Genomic DNA, 17347 nt, shown 5'->3' with positions numbered 1-17347 from the left:
ATTGAGGACCCGAGCAGCACAAGTCAGACGAAAATGGTTGCAGCAACTTTATTGTTGCAGTAACCATATGAGTTGCAGTAATCTATGTGCAATAAGTGTGCTGCTAGGGGAACAATCGTACAGCCCTTATTCTTCTTCTATGGCTCTACTTTACAAGTAGAACTTGGCCTGCTTTTCAACTTTGTGTTCTATTAGCATTTTCTCAGCTACTAATTGAAAGCTTTTCTATGCCCGCCATTGCATGAGCATATATCTTGTGTGGCAAGCTCAATGTATACACTATGCCAAGGGTATCAAGAATTTTTCCCACCCGAAAACATCCTAGACCGGACCGAGAATCGAACTCGCCATCCCCGAATTGGCAATCCTACACCTCTTGCAATGCTAACTGGAGACCCTAATACATCAGTCCTGCAGATGTGTAATTCACTCAAAAGAATATAGCACCTTAATATACCCTAACCAGGCGACGTTTAGCATTGTGATTGCTCGAAAACTATTACACTTCAACTTGTCGCCTTTATTGCAGATGTGACATACGACCCCTTCCTTGCACTCCTCCGGTAGCTGTGTTATTTCCCAGATTCTGACTATTAGTCTGTGCAGAAGAAGTTGTTAACGCTTCTTCGTTCGCTGAGCTAACTTAGTCATCTGCTAAGTTGTCTTGATCCTCACAGCTTGTGCTGTCAATCTTCCTCGAAGTACTGCTTTCTCCGCTCAATCACCTCCTTATTTTTTGGGAATGCTTTGAGTTTCTGATAAAACTTGCGTGTTTATTGACAACGGAACAGATGCTCCATCTCATCACTGCCAGGCGACGATTCTTCTCCCGAGAGGCGAGTCTGCTGTATCCATTTCCGTATATTGCCTTCCACATTTCGTCGGGTCCCTTAGTGCGTCCATCCACGCTGCAACCTCATTAGATTCTGACGTCGCTAATGTCCAGCCGTTCATCAATCCGAATGTTATCGATTTGTAATTTAGTCATCTTCAAGTTTACACGTAAATCAATCCGTTCACATAACCATGAATATAAAGTCGTGAAATTGTTAAATTTGTTTGACCAACATTAACTCCACCTCTCGTTTAGTCAAGCATCTACCATGTTCCACCAACAGCGGTACGAAAACTCAATCCTATGACCAACAATATCACACACAAACGGCCGAAGCGCCAACTTGAACATTTTTTTTTAAATACACGAAGTTCAAATTCATTTTTTGAAAAAAAGTAATTTGATGTAAAGCGAATTAGTGATTTGCTAGTTTAGCTGGAAAACTCCTCAAAATTTTCTTCGAGATAATAAAAATGCATGTGTGTTTGTGAATATGTACGTATCTGTTCGTTGTCCAAATATAGGATATTGGACAAACTTTTTCATTGTTGACCCACGATATAATGATTTATAAGATTAGAGTAAATTGAGGGCCGTCAAACGCGGAACTTACGGTAAGCTTCATATGAAACTCTACACCCAAACAAGGATGGTTTCGTACATTAAGTAATTCTGGTTCTATCATTAGGTAGCTGGTCTATAACTCATGATTGAAGCAAAATTCAAAACCTGTATAGTGGCATTTTAGCGCGAAGCTTTTTCGAACCGTTCCCCTATAACCATTTTTAAAACGCATCAGCAACAGCTTTTTTGCATTTTTTTTTCTGAGACCCAATCATTAGAGAAAATTAACCTTTAAACATGCAATGTTGAAATGTTTAGCATACCCTCGGAACATCTCCGGCGCCCGAAATGAAATTTAGGATAATGACAGAATACTAAAAGAGTTCTCCAGAGGTGAATCAGTTATGGGCAGAAAACCTCTATAATAAAGAATGAAAAAATAGAAGAGTTGTTCTTGAGTGCGATGGTCCTGGTCAAAATTTGATTATTTTAGGCAAAGTTACGAGGGTTCGAATTTCAACAACGGTTTGTCTATATCAATCTTTTTGCCTAACTAAATGAGTGCGAAAAAAGGACAAAAGGTCTAAAATAGCAATTCACGGAGATAGGTCTTCCTCTTGTTATTGATTAACATTTTTACATTAATTTATGTGCTTTGCTGCTTTTCGGTAGCGAAAAACACACCTTATCTGGACTTTGGACTTTTTTTGTTTTTTTTTAGATTTTATACAATTGCATATTATGAAAATGATGAAATTGCCCTTTTGTGCCGACATGTTTTAACATATGATAAGTATATGAGGGGTGAAGGAAATGATTAGCATTGGAATATGTGCAACCAAATGTACACAGATTCTTTATCAAAACAAAAAATGGTGCGAGATTTGTTTGTTTGTGTTATTCATATTGTATTGTTACGATGATTGCAAACAATGACAGATCAAAACAACCAAAAGTTTTCCATAGTTCTGTTTTGCAAAGTTGGATTTCTTCTCAGGGTGAAATAGATATTAGCAGCTTGCTTTCGAACAGAAGCAACGATCTCGATAACAGTAGTTTGCATGCACCTGTGCATAAAAGGTAAAATATCAAAAATATTTATGCAAAATACCATATCATATTCCAATAATTTAATAACAATCGAATATTCAATTGTCATGCATTTGGTATTGTAAAAACAGAGTATGGTTTATGCACACCAAGTTCAAACAGTGAGGGTATCAATGACAGAATTAGGCATTATTGAGTTGTTTCCTTCTGCTCGGGTTTGCTTTTGTTCGTATGTGGTGTAATATGGATACTACATTCGCCTGATGTCTAATAGCCTATTCAGACTACAAGCTTTATCCCTTGATAAAGAATATCTTGATGTCAAAGTTTACACATCTTATGTTCAATTAATATGATATACAGTGACCTGCATAATAAAAAGCCGAAAAATTCACTTTGGTATTACCGCAACAACTTTTTACCCTATGAATCAATAGGGTCGAAACTCAGATGTGATAAAATTCAAGTTATATCTGAGCTCTAGTCAAATTTTCAGCAAAATTGGTTCACACGCAATCGAGATCTAGATCTCCAAAGTTGACCATTTTGTGTGAAAAACGGCTAGTGGGCTTTTTATTATGCCGGTCACTGTATAGTGAGAAAGCTCGTAATCTGAACAAGCTGAAGGTAATAAAATAAATTATTTGTATTATTCTATAGCACGTCTGTTTATCTGTGGTGTTTGCTAACAGTTGATAAGTAGTATTCGCTGTTTTCGAATTGAATAAAGAATCCCGTATTTAATTCAATATTGATGTGAAAACATAACTTTCCACCATTATTGAATGATGCGGAAGCCAATTAGCTTTACAATTTCTGTGTTATGATATAAACATGTTATAAAGCCTATGGTCCTATTAGGGTTAAAAAATATATACTTATTTATGTTGCTGTATAACTATTGGTTTATTGCTTCAGTTCGAACAAATGTATTGTTATGTGCATATGTCATACATTTATGTTTCAATATTAAGCAAAGGAAAATTTTGAAAAAAAGGGACTTCACGTCATGTTTATGTATGTTTTTCTCACCACAGCAGCAAATGGCGGTAACATTGGCAGAGGAAACTTCATACCATCCAGAGTGATACACTCCACGCCAAGTAGTCCACAAGACAAAAGAAATAAATCAATAGAAGTGATCGGATCAGCAGAGAGCCTCGTTGGACGAGTAAATATGAACAATCCGTGATTGTTTTATTAATCATTGACGTTTTTGTATTATTTTTATAGGTACTCTTAGAGCAAGGATTAGGTAAATACTGTGATCCAGAGTTTGTGCATTGTGCTCAAATGGAAATGCAAGAAGCATTAGATATGACGCAGGAGGAAATGGATTTAGCAGCACATGAACTGATGCTTCAAGAACGGTTTAACAGAAATAGCAACCAGCCAAAAAATGTTCAGCCAAAACAAAAACGGAAAAATGACAACCAAATTTTATAGCAGAATATAGTAAAAGTCATTACATAAGTTAAATTGAATATTAGTTTCTTTTTTGTTTCTGCTTGTGCAATGTTATTCATCGGATTTAGGTCAGTTGACTATAGGATTTTTGTTCTATAAAATGTTAGTTTTATTGACAACGGACCCTTATACTGTACACGTACAATCAAATTTAGTGTAACATGTGACAAATGATTGATTCAAATGTCCTTTATTTTCGTTGTTATTGCTCTATACAGATTTTTATGAATGAAATTCCCATCCGAAAAAATACAAATAAACTGCGAAAACGACATAGGATATTACGCGAAACATAAGTTTATTACACTTTTGTTTATATTCATTCGAATCAACAATTATTATGTAGTATAAGATAAATCCATTATTATTATTTTTATTTTATATGTTGAAGAATGAAATAATCGATCCATTTGCGTAATTGTTTCAATCCAATCGAATCTTCATTTCAGCGACATTGTTAACAAGCAAAAACCCACTAGAAAAAAATCACACCTAATTTGTTTCCGTAATGTAATTCTCACGGTACATCTCTTGTAAATATCGGAATCTCGGCGAAACATCTTCCATTTTTTTTTCAACATTCTCAATTCGAAGATTGTAACAAACGCCTAAACTGAAACATATGTACGGTAATTATGCTGTATATTTCATAGGATTATTTTATTGTCAACGGTTTTGATGTAGATAAAAGAGCCAATTTGTTTTCCATATTCTTTATTTTTCAATATCTATAAATATATCCGAAAATTTCTTTACAACGGAAATAATAATGAATGTTGCCCCATTCACATTTTTGCACGTTCTAATCAATCACTGATGCTAAAGTCCAGACAACTTATGTACTGCCCTTATTCGCATGAATGGTCTCATTACAATTTTTAATAAAAGCTGTAATCATTCTGAAATTTTGCCCGGCACTGTGGGCTTACCCTGTGGACTCACACCCAGACTTTTACAAGAAATCACTTTTCAATTAACTTTATTGTTATGTTAGCTTTTATTAGTTTATGGCAAGAGAATAAATAATGCTATATATTTTGCTACATAAAGAATTGATTTGAACTACCCAGTTTAAGTTACAATGCATAATTATTCCAAGATTTGTGTATTCAATGAAATTATTTCCAACAATTATAAATGGTGCATTTTGTACATTAGTACGTTTTGTTCTAAAGATGATCGATTGGGTTCTTATCAGCATTTAGAATCAACCCATTTTGGCTACACCAATTTAGAATGCTGTGGATATCAAAGTTACAGCAGGGCTGGTAGCGATGAATGCCGTTCAAAATAGTGACTTTAGTGACCAACGATGACGAAAAAGTGACCAAATAGTAACTTTCAATTGCAGAAAAAGTGACCAAATAGTGACTACAGCTATAAGTTGCCATAGCATTGTTACGGTATAATTCGTAGATTGCAAACTAGTGTTTTATTTTTTAAATACTAAATCTAAAATGCTATCAGAAAATAAGGAAAGACAAAAACAAGCAAGAGACCAGTGACACTCTCATAAGTACCACGGTGTTGGATATTGGGGATGGTATTCGTTGGATCAGCCAGAAGCTAAGAATGTGACAATGGGTACCTCATATTAAGTTACACACCACGAGAAGGTATATGCCCAGCGTCACGGGAACAGTAGTGAGTTACAAGTTGTGTCACAAAATTATGTTGATAATTACAACAACCGCCAAACAATGTTATAAAATAGTTGATTCCTAGATGGTGAACTATTTGCACTCACAAAGCTTATAAATCTTTGATGGGAAAATTTGTTTAAAAAATATAAAGTAATTAAAATAACTAGGAAATTTAAAAAATACGATTTGCCCGTTATTAAAGTATGAATTAATAACAAATTTAAATTAAGTTTTTGAGATTTTGGAAACGACGTGGCTTTCTGAGAAAAAAAAATGAAATCCAATAAAACCATGGTCTTTTATTAGAAATCCATAAATTTTAATTAACCTTCCGGGACTCGCATTGTCCTAGATCGCTCATGCAGTCCCGACCGTCTTGTGAGTGACAAGCGAGCTTTTTTCGAAGGTGTTGTACTTTTTACAACGGCGCGAGTCCCAGAAGGTTAACTATAGTTTCTAAATGACAGACTTTAGTATTAACGTTAATTAAAAAAAATGGGTGGCCAAAAAATATCGAGTTAAAAAAAACTTTTGAATATAAGGGAACTGTTCCATTTGTTCCAATTGTTCCCCACGATTTTCACAACACACTTGGAACTTCTTTGTTGCATATTTTCCAAAATTAATATATTGCTACCAGATTTGCATTTGATTTGCCTGATAATAATAGTAGGTACAAATTTTTATTTTAAACTTTTTTATAGGCAATGCGAAAATAGTGACTTTAGTGACCATTTTCCGAAAAATAGTGACTTTAGTGACTTTTGGATGCAAATAGTGACTTTCTAGTGACTAGACTCAAAATAGTGACCAAGTCACTAAAAAGTGACTCGCTACCAGGCCTGTTACAGTCATTGATATACATTGAAATGAGAAATGGACCTAGTATAGATCCTTGTGGTACGTCGCATGGAGGGGAGATTCTACCTGACTACACGTTGTTAAATTCTACATATTGCTTCTGATCAGATTAGTAGAATCGTATTAAATTTACCGAAAACGTGTCCATCTGGAAGCTTTGCTTTAGGTTGTTACAAAGTAAACGATGTTCAATTGAATCGAAAGCATACCTAAAGTCCAACAAAACCATACCAGATATCATTTTGTTATCTAAAGCTTCTCTAATGTAATTTTCTATCTTAAGGGGGGGGGAGGTAGTTACTGTACTACATGTTTTCCCATACCCTGACTGAAGGGGCATAATGGGGCATAATGGGAAAAATCTGACATGTGGGGAGGGGGATGAAAAATCCAAAAAAAAAATGCTTACGCGTTATTTTGCCAATTAGAATGATTTTCGTAATTTTCCAATCCATGGGGAATTCAGAATTTGTAATGCAGCAGGTAAAAATATCAGTAATATATGATAGTATTACACATAAAGATCATTTCAAGGTATTTAATAGAAAGATGTCTACCCCAACAGCATCACAGGAGGATATTACAAATCTCGACAGAATATCATCGTTCGGGATACCGCGGAAGGAGAAAGTGGCATGCGGTTCAACAGTGTCTTCGCAGGAACAAAGTGTGATATAAAGAAACTATTCAACGCTCTTGCTGTAACGTCTCCTCCACCTACCCTGGTGTCAGTTTGTTTCAGCCCAAGCCTGTTAATATTTCTAGTAAGGTAAGTTAATATTTAGCTGTGAGGTGAAATAGGGTAAAATGCCCAATAGTGGAATTTTGCTCTTTCGCTCTAATTCCGTTTTCTACCTGAAAACGAAATACGTATCTGTTGATACAAAGTGAATATAGTGGAAGTTGATATCACTGCACGCCCGTTGTTGCTGCTCTTCCTTCGAGTATATAATTACCAAGTTTAAGCATTGCGTAAAATAATTCTTCTGCTTCAGATAATTCGCGTAAATTTGAAGACAAATCATCGTATTATTTGTGAAATATTTTGAGGTAGCCATTCTCGCCATCAATAATGGAGTTTAATAGAATATGCCGCAAGTGCTCTCTAAGTGTCAAAGCAAACGATATTTTTTGTATTGCATGCAAAGAAGGCTGCGGTGGATTGTTTCATTGTAATTGTGTTGGGCTCGGAGATTTACAATGCCGCTAACCGCAAGTCGAGCACATCTGTATATGGAGGCCCATATACAGATGTGCTCGACTTGCGGTTAGCGGCAGTACTGTGGAATATACTAAAATCTCTATCACAAAATGTTGTCTGGATGTGTGATTGCTGCAACGCTGCTTTCCAATGCTTGAGCAACGGCAATATATCTGATATTACCACTGGCGTAGCGCCTTTCAGATCTATCGAGAATGAATTAAATGAGATGAAAAGCACTGTAGCCGATCTCGTGACTACTGTTGGTAAGATCAATGAAGCTGTATTTGCATGTTCAACGATTAGAGATGCTGTAACGAACGATGATGGAAGACAATGTGCAGAAGAAGAAAACAATTTTTCTCTATTGCTTACGAACATCGATAACAGTGCCACAGTACGTGACATACAACTGTTGGTTTCTCGTGCGATTGGCTCTCCAAATTCTGAAGTGATTAATGTAACAAAGCTAGTGTCTAAATGGAAAAATAACATAGATTTAGATTATGTATCATTTAAAGTTGGGTCTCCAGCTAAGCCGGGCGTGCAAAGGCGTAGGATTGCCAATCCGGAGATAGCGAGTTCGATTCTCAGTCCGGTCCAGGATGTTTTCGGGTGGGAACATTCTTGACTCCCTAGGCATAGTGTATCCATTGTACATGCAACACAAATATACATACTAATGCAATGGCGGACATAGAAAGTTTTCAATTAATTACCGTGGAAATGTAAATAGAACACTAAGTTGAAAAGCAGGCCTAGTTCCAGTTGGAATGTAGAGTAGACCTATCCCAGAATAACAATTCTTATGCTACAATAGGCGTCCTGTCAAATTTTCAGTTAATTTAAAATTTAAAATTTAAAATTCGGTTAAAATTTCGAGGTGATTTAAGTCAATTTAGTGTTTTTGGGCTATTTTCAATTTTGAAAAAAAAAATCTAACAAGAGATATAAACGCGAAAAATCATCGCAACAGCCTCTAAACGAAAGCTTTTGGTGTGCTCTACAACTCTTGTGAACATTGCAATTCGTTCTGTTAACGTTTTGACCATGTTAACCCTCTCTTTCCCACGACTTTTTTTTCCAAGATTTCAATAGGAAGGAATTACCTATGATAAAAATGCTAGAACAAAAGTTCTCCGGCATAGCTAAAATTAGTGGAAAACGAAAAAAAGTTTTTGATTGTTAATGAATAGTTACTTGACACATTCTTCGGACAAGTCCACCGGAGCACCAATTTTTCAAACTCATTTTTTTACATTATCTATGTGTTTCCCATATTTTCCAATATCTAAATCATCAAATAAAATATTTGGTATGATAATAGTTTAGAATAAAATAAGAAGAAGTGCATATAAGTCTCGAATTAAAATTTCGTATGCTCTTTGTACTCGAAAAAAGCTTTGTTTTGGTGGTAATAGACATAAAATCGGTGGTAAATAGCCTGAGTTTCACCTAGGTGAAGTTTGCGTTGTAACGTCACGGAAACATATTCATCATAAATCCTACGGAGCTTGTAAGATATCCGGACAAATTGTCTCAATTTGTGTTCAGCTAGAGATTGGACATATCAATACATATCATATAAATACAGAAAGCAAATTTTCAACCAATGTGACATAGGGTGAAGTAGTATTTCCGTCTACTTCGATATACATATACTAAAAAATATTAAGGAAACTAATCAATAAATAAACTGTCGTAATTCATCTGATTTAGGTCTATTTATTGATCAACTTATATTTATGAAAAAAACACTCAAAAAGGTCTATTCTCAAATCTCAATGAGCTCATTCGGTCTCGCTGTGTCGAAATATATTTTCTAAAATATCGCGCACACGAACATACATGATCAACTAGACCTCAGACAGGTTTTTGAAATTTGTTCTGCCGAAAGAAATACTGCCCGCTGCGGTGCAAAGGTACCAGTTTAGTTAGGAACAGTACTATGCAACCATCAATGTGAAATTTCTTAGTGTAGAAGTCAGGACGTTAGTAAGCCGTTGCGGTTGTATCCATTGCCTTCCGGGGCTCAGAAACCTCAAACCGCATGACTATGACTATGAAAAAGAGGGACTACCCAAGTAATCAATAAGCCGTATATTTCGCCAAATCGGCCATATAGTGCTACTTTAATGCTTATAAGTTTTAGTCGTTTATTGGCCCTATATGGCGGTTTGGCGTAATATAGTGCTAATGGTTACTTGGGTATGTGCGTTCATGCGTCTGATAACAAATGAAATGTGACAAACCTAAAAAAATCTTTAACGATGGCGTCGATAAACAATATAAACTTATCAGATAACTAATGTTAGATTTCTTGAAGTGTCTTTTACGTGGAATAGACAATCAGAACTAGTTTCGCTATTGCAGTTACTTTCAAGCAGTTTGGCGTTTGAAAACCCAAGCATCATAGCGAGCGTTCGGAATATGAAGTCTAACTGTACACACTTGATTCTATTATTATAATAAAATTTATCATTAGATTTCAAATGCATTTTTTCATAAAATTTTCAATTTGAGTTATGCCACAATTTTGACATAAGACCAAACATTGTGCATTATGCTCGAACGATCAGCTTTTTGTTTCTACTCGGTTAAATCTTACAAAGAAGCCAAAATACCAGTTTGCAAAATTGGGCATTGTAATTAAGGCTCCGTGCCATTGATCAATTTTTTTTCGCTCGTATTTTTGATCGTGTGATTTCAATTTACCACCAAACTCTTCGCAACATGTTTCAAAAAATCCAGAATAAATCCAGAATAAATCGAAGAAAAATCACATGATAATTAATATGCGTTAAACATTTTGGATGAGTGGAAATTTGAGAAAATGTAAATCGTGTAAAAACAAAATCCAGTGTACTACGGATTGAAAACTCATGTTAAAATTGATTTTTAAGTGGGACACGTAAAAAAATTTAATGTTATTTATTATTAATATTTCTAATACTTTTTTGCCAAAGCAGACGCTTAATGACATGTATAAGAAAAAACTTATACATCGCATTAGTCACATACATTCGGAAACTTATACTTTTTATTAACTTATGAATGTTATTAGATTTTTGATATGGGATCATTCATTAGGTGGCATAATGAAGTGTATATGTATTTTCGATTGTTTTTTTTTTCCAAAACATATAGGCTTATTTTTTTACGTGTAGGTATACTTTTTCGTGACGCTACAACGCTTTGAAAACCCTGTTTTTAGAACACCTCGCGTTGTAACGTCACGAAATGATCATGTCGAATAAAACAAAATTAGTCCGTATTTTAGGCTTATTACCCCATATCATCCATTATCCTCATATATTTGAAGTGTGTTCATTATTTTTGGAGTAAAATAACGACCAGAGCAGAGAATTAACCATATTTAAGTCGAGGCACAAAATCACGAATTCACGCTCGTTGTAACGTCACGCAGCAAATTTCATCCCAGGAAGCCATTTTTCCTACACATATTCCGTGTTTATATATCTTCGATCCGAGATGTCACGCCGGAATGTGTCGATTGTTTTCAATAGTTTCACTATTTAGCATAGCATAGTTTACATAGTTTCACTATTTTTACACAAAATTGATTATATTAGCAGTCTAATGAAACTATAAAGTTGTGTCAAATACTGCTTCTTGTTGTTGAAACAATTCCCAAGTATTCAAGCATCGATGGGCGTGTGGTCTACATACCGGCCTCCCGACCCCGACGTCCATGGTTCGACAGTCTGCCGCACTTTGCTTTTTTTTTAAATGAAAATCATCATTCATAAGGCAACATATTGAAATTCATACCGATTCCTTGTGGCGTTCATAAGGCGTTTGATTGAAAATCATTCCTCAGTGAACAACTAAATTAAGGATAAAAGTATTTTGTAATCAGTATAGCAAAAGAGTAGGTGCAGCAGCTACCCTTCAGCTTCATAACGGACCAATCAAAAAGCAAAAACTGCCGTTATGAAATGAGCAGATCGCGCCAACGTAGACATGTTCTGGCAAACACACACGAATAGAAATATGCGTATACAGTGTCGCCGTTGTTTTGATGCGGTGAGTGCAAAATGAGTTACCTTGATTGATCCGCTGGGAGCAAATTTTTTTCGAGCTATAAGTTCTTATTTTTTAGAAATCCCGCAATAGATGTTTTTCGTCATACAAATTTCTGGCGGTTATCTTCATACTGCACATATAGGTTAGTGCCGGATGCTGGCTGCGGTGGGGTATGGAATCAGTAGGGTATCCAATCATGGTTTGAACCAAATGGCGGGTTTCAGATGAGCCGTCAAAACAAAGTTAATTTATTTCATTAAAGGGACATGTTACAACTGCAATTTCTAGTTTATATGGAAGCTTAGTTCATTATCTTTCTAAAAACATCCTGGGTGCACATATTTATGCTTAGTTTCATTGAAAACACTTAATAATTACATAACTTTGATTCGTACCATGGTTTGAACTACACTGTTCATGGTTTGAACTAAATTCGTACCATGGTTTGAACTACTGCAGCAGCTCCTAAATATAATACTAATCACATGCATGAAACGCTGAGGAAATCTATAGAAAAGCAAATTTGCTTTACTATTCATTTTCTCGCATTGGATTAGCAACTTGAAACGTGTGAAAATCGTCTAAATTATCGATATGAAAATTGCGATTTTTCATATTGGAAATGTAAACAAAATGCTCCAGCATGCAGCGCTCCTAGCGGACAGCAGCAGAACATGACTGCATTTACAAGTTCAAACCATGGTACGAATTTAGTTCAAACCATGATCAGTTTTTACCTTGTATAAATGTTACTATTTTAACTATTTAAAACTGTTTCTCAATTGTATGATGATGCCAATCGATTACAGATGAAAATAGCGTTCTTTTGATATATTGATCTCACTCCTGTGTCAAAAAATGCGTCCTTTACGAGTTTTTTGAAATTATGCCACTGGTGGGGGGGATTTAGCGCAAATTCAGGACGTTTGTAAATCGCTCCATTTTATTACTTAAACAATATGTACGAATGTTTAATTAAACTCTATCACTTCCGGTATACCTAAATATGCCATTCATACTGTTTTAGGTTCATTTCCTGCCAATGAGATGGTAATTTCTACTGATTTCAAAATGGTTCAAACCATGATACGCTTTTCACTAGTTCAAACCATGATTGGATACCCTAATCATTAATTCGGGAACATTTGCGGTTCCGTGCAGCCGACAATAATATCGCCCAACTGTAAACACAGGTAAACACGTCATTTTTAGTTTATTTACCTACAAATGCCGGCTGCCTGTAATGACAGGAGTCATTGTATATTTATATTGTGATTGGAAGAACGATGTTCACAGCATCATAATTTATAGATGAAAAACTATAAAAATGTCTGAATATTTCTACGATGTATACGACGACGAAAACGAAGGTTTTTATGACACATATGATGACAAAAGTGATTGGTTTATTCGTAACTGTAGGTTTCTATCAATCAGCAACCATAGTTTAGAACAACATATTTAATTTGAATACATTTTTCACCTTTAGATAAAACAGCCGATTGGAGAGATGTGTATAAAAGCTGTATTATTCCTTCGTGCTTCCAGATAATAAATTATATTGCACCGTTTGTGGCAATGAATATTTTTCTGTGTATCGGCAACAAACTTCAAGGTATCGTCGCATAGTTCAACATATAATTATATCAATGTTTTATACTTACCATCATTTCAGCACGTTACTTACCATCACTTTATAATATAACACATTCTCTCAGTTTTGGCTGTGGCTTATTTTTAATATACAACACGCTAGACCATGGTCATTTATATCTAGGACAGTTTTTTATATCTGTATATTTACTGATCAAACTTTCATTTATTGACCAAAAGCGTATAAGGTTTGATTTACTGATAAGCATTTATTCAATACTTTACTTAATTATATGGTAAGTAGTACAAAAACAAATATTTGGAAAATAATTAAAATAACTGTTGCCTATTTTAGCGAGCTCTTGGAAAGAGATCCCAAAATTTGGCACCATATACGAGGTGTCTTGATGATTGCAGTGATGAAATCTATCTCTCTCGCCATGGATACAAAAGCTGATAGATCACTGAGGGACAGGATTTCTATAATCTCCTATCTTGGCTATATCTGTTGTCCAGCAAACTGTATTTTCGGACCATGGATATCATTTAATGAGTACCTGAATAATATAACCAGATCTAAGGCTAGGCTTAAATTGGTGTGATTGGATGGTTTGGACTTATTTTCTCTGTAATCAAATATGTTTTCTATTCTTTCAGAATCTCAAATACTTTATCCAGATAGTACTGAACCTTGCACTGTCTGTTTTATGCTTATTGGTTTCCAACTGTGGTGATAGCATGTTTAGCACTGAGCATTTATGGAAGTAAGTATTGATAATGTAGGAAAAAAGTATAAATATTGCTAATAATACTACACCCAGTCAGCAAAGCCTAAAATTCTATAAGAAATAAAAGCATTTATAAAATTTATTTATTACACATATTGTACTCTTCTACAGTTACATAGGCACATTTCTTAAAGTTTTATACACAATATTTTATAATATATTAATATTATTACATAATATTTAGCAATTCATGCAAACATTTTATACAGTTATTGCAGGGTTCTTAAACAGAATTGTAAGAAAATCTGGCTGGTTGGGTGTACGTACATACATTCACCATACGAGGCTATACTGCCGTGAATCGCATATTTGTCCCATATGAATAGGAAACCCAGCAAAGATGGGACAGATCTGCGATTCACGGCAGTATAATAAGCCTATCATTGATAAATTAATTCTCATCAATTTATCAATATTTTAGAACTGCTGAGCAATAAATATACTTTACTTGAAAATAAATATATTTTAATATTTTTTAAAGATGGATAGTCGCTTATGGCGCTGCGTTATCATTCCGGATGAGTCACTATTTTGTATCGTTTTTGTCACAAACAACAATGGTATCTGCAGGATTCGCAGGCACCATAGATGATACATTGGCAAAACCATTGCCTAACAAACAAGCACAATATATTGGATATACAGTCGTACGGCCGTGGAGAATAGAATTTCCAAGGTCACTTGTACATGTCGTAGTTGCGTGGAATTTTCCAATGCATAATTTCCTAAAACAATGTAAGTATTTTCCCAATTACAATCATATTTCTTGTCACTATTTTTTTATGAGATAAGACTAATGAAATGTCGTCAAATTCCAGTCAACCTACATTAAAAAAAAAACCAAACTAATCAATGGCAAATAAATTGTATTATCAGATCACATAGCAGCAGTTATTGAATTTGCTGATTTGAATATTAGCCGAATAATAAATATGCCAATCATTGCCTTTGCTTTTGCCAGTCTCTGACAGTGATTCCCATGCACTGTCTGAGCTTTTCCATTGGGATGTATGAGCTTTTCAGCCTGAACAAATCTTAGATGGGAGTTGCAGACATAATCAACCAACAAATTCAAGACATTCAAATCTTACAAGCTCACATAAATTGATGTTTAACTTAATATTACAAATTAAAAAAAAACCTAAATAAAGAATAAAAAAAATTTCACGTAAATCCATTTATCCCTATCGTAATTTCGTTAAAATCTTGTCAACGATAATATTTGTTTCGACATAATTTTTCGAATTCGCGTTGGAGTGTTACACACAAAAATAAACAAAATTAGTAGTATAAGATTTTTTGAATGTCGTCGAATGAAATTTCATCGGTTTGATAGATTGGTATATGAATTATGTTCATTTCAGTTTTTTATTAATCTTTTCCTTCCCATGGTAGCTGTAGAGCATCATATAATTGAAGAGCTCCCAACTTTCACTAAATTTCTCAACAAGATAAAGTCAGTTTTGGCATATTTTCATGGTTTTATTGGACTGCTTATATAATCAATTTTATGTCCAAATAGTAAAACTATTGAAAACAATGAAGTTACTATTGATTTACAATCAAAAACTTTTTATTTCGTTTTTTACTAATTTCGGTTAAGCCAAATAACTTTTGTTCTACCGTTTTCGTTTTAAAGTGATTTCCTTCTATTGAAATATTTGAAAATAGTCATGGAAAGTTAAGTTAAAAAAAAAAAGAATTATGGTTGGTGGAGTTGTGATATTACAGTTTTCTACTAGCCATACTGCCCATGATCACATATTTTGTAACAATCGAAAATCGAGTGTAGATTGATTGCGTTAATTTTTGTTCAAGTTACCATGTTTGCATTTGTATATGCCATGAGCCTAAGTCGAGAAATTTTCCAACCCGAAAATTGCCAAGACCGGACCGGGAATTGAACCCAGCCATCTTCAGCATGTTCTTGCTTTGTAGCCGCGCATCTTACCGCACGGCTAAGAAAGGCCCCATGTGTGAAATATCTTTTGTTAAATAAGATAATATTTATTCGATGAATAAACTCTTATGAATGCTACATTAGTCAATTATTGACAAACCGTCAAATATTGATAGAATGCCCTTTCGATCATTTTTCTCGCGATTTTCTCTACTACTATTTTCTTTCTACCTAATGTCCCTGATACTAACAGTCCTTTTGACGAAATGTTAATCGACCAAAGGTTATTCGACTAAATGTCATTCACGGCCGTGATTAACCTAATGCTTTCATATTATCCCCGGAATGATTTTCAAATAAAACTTTGTTTTGCAGATATCTTTCGAGCCATAAAACCGCATGGGACATTCGCCGCTGTTTTCCTAACATATGTGACGTCATCGTTACTTCATGGATTAAATTTCCAACTGTGGGCCACTCTGCTGACAATAGGTGTGTGGAGCTATGTGGAGTACAACATAAGAAACAAACTCGCACATATATTTTCATCCTGCGTTTCAGTGAACAAATGTTTGATACCATGTACGAAGCACCAATTAGGGCATAAAAAAGTCTTGACAATTTTTATTAATTCAATATTTACTTTACTATGTGTCATAAACCTCACATATTTAGGAGCTATCTTTGATTCAAACTCTCAATTGCAAACAGAAGGTTATTCATTTAACCATACGTTAGATAAATGGAATAGGCTTGACTATATGTCACATTGGCTACTGCTGTTAGGATACTTTTTTAACTGGCTTATTTGATAAAAATGATAACTTCACTGTCAGTATTAAACTTTGTGATAAAAATAGAGAGAAACTAAATATATCTGAATAAACGAAATATATATTTTTATTTTTTACTAGTAGAACGTATACCTACTGTTTCGATCGGGTTTGCTGTTAAGTTTTACCTCCATAGTATCATATCAATTAATGAGTTGATTACGGCGCCGCACTCAACATCAATTTTTGTGCGATTATGTTGGGTTTCCGCACAACTCACCCTAACATTGTATTTTAATGAAGACGGCCCAGCCCAAGCGAAATCTGTCTAGGGGACGTGGCGAAGGTTTGACAGTGAATCTCTACAAAAACCACAGGTCTATAAGCAACTCTGTACAAGCGACCCGACCCGCTTCCAAAGAACTTCAGCCCATCATTTGGAGTGCCAACCGGCATATTAGGATCGATATCAGTAAGGCCCTAATTACGATATACTGGTCACGGCTTACGACAACGGACAGAATCTGGATAGTGGATTGGAAACGACGACATTGGGCTGACGGTCGTGCTGCTCTACTCACCGGAAGGGTGACACCGGTTTGACTTTGAAATAGCGAGTGGGCTA

General features: G+C 34.9%; 4 protein-coding genes across 7 annotated transcripts in view; 2 read left to right on the top strand and 2 right to left on the bottom strand.

Annotated features, from left to right (window-relative positions):
* Window positions 1-4626, top strand: part of LOC134211707 (muscle calcium channel subunit alpha-1) — a 67703-nt gene extending 63077 nt beyond the window's left edge. Inside the window, exons 25-26 of the mRNA XM_062688854.1 lie at window positions 3487-3620; window positions 3683-4626. Of these exons, the coding sequence (XP_062544838.1) occupies window positions 3487-3620; window positions 3683-3895 (347 nt within the window). The 3' untranslated portion in view covers window positions 3896-4626. The remainder of the gene's footprint in view (window positions 1-3486; window positions 3621-3682) is intronic.
* LOC134211708 (plexin-B) overlaps window positions 1-17347 on the bottom strand; it is a 177741-nt gene that overhangs the window by 106271 nt on the left and 54123 nt on the right. The gene's annotated exons all lie outside the window — the stretch shown is intronic.
* The window catches only part of LOC134211710 (mitochondrial glutamate carrier 1-like), a 153129-nt gene that overhangs the window by 126582 nt on the left and 9200 nt on the right, over window positions 1-17347 (bottom strand). The window lies entirely within an intron of this gene.
* On the top strand, window positions 12824-16840 carry LOC134215925 (protein-serine O-palmitoleoyltransferase porcupine). Of its 2 annotated transcripts, XM_062695002.1 has the most exons (7): window positions 12828-13086; window positions 13158-13283; window positions 13344-13557; window positions 13617-13857; window positions 13919-14025; window positions 14531-14784; window positions 16325-16840. In XM_062695002.1, exons 1-7 carry the CDS (start codon window positions 12996-12998, stop codon window positions 16759-16761), a joined length of 1470 nt encoding a protein of 489 aa, XP_062550986.1. In that variant the 5' UTR covers window positions 12828-12995; the 3' UTR covers window positions 16762-16840. The 2 variants fall into 2 exon arrangements, with proteins under 2 accessions (XP_062550987.1, XP_062550986.1); XM_062695003.1 differs by lacking the exon at window positions 14531-14784 and having other exon boundaries at window positions 12824-13086; window positions 16325-16698.

This window comes from Armigeres subalbatus, chromosome 2 (genome assembly GCF_024139115.2).
Source record: "Armigeres subalbatus isolate Guangzhou_Male chromosome 2, GZ_Asu_2, whole genome shotgun sequence".
Taxonomy (NCBI): Eukaryota; Metazoa; Arthropoda; class Insecta; order Diptera; family Culicidae; genus Armigeres; species Armigeres subalbatus.
The sequence above is the reverse complement of the archived record's forward strand: the minus strand, read 5'-3'. Positions and strand labels throughout refer to the sequence as shown.

What these genes read in the sequence shown, in the direction of transcription:
- LOC134215925 (XM_062695002.1), top strand. Translation starts at nt 12,996, where the DNA reads ATGTCTGAATATTTCTACGATGTATACGACGACGAAAACGAAGGTTTT. An exon ending in TGATTGGTTTATTCGTAACT is followed by an intron (nt 13,087 to 13,157) that starts GTAGGTTTCTAT and finishes TTTCACCTTTAG; the next exon opens with ATAAAACAGCCGATTGGAGA. An exon ending in GCATAATTTCCTAAAACAAT is followed by an intron (nt 14,785 to 16,324) that starts GTAAGTATTTTC and finishes TTTGTTTTGCAG; the next exon opens with ATATCTTTCGAGCCATAAAA.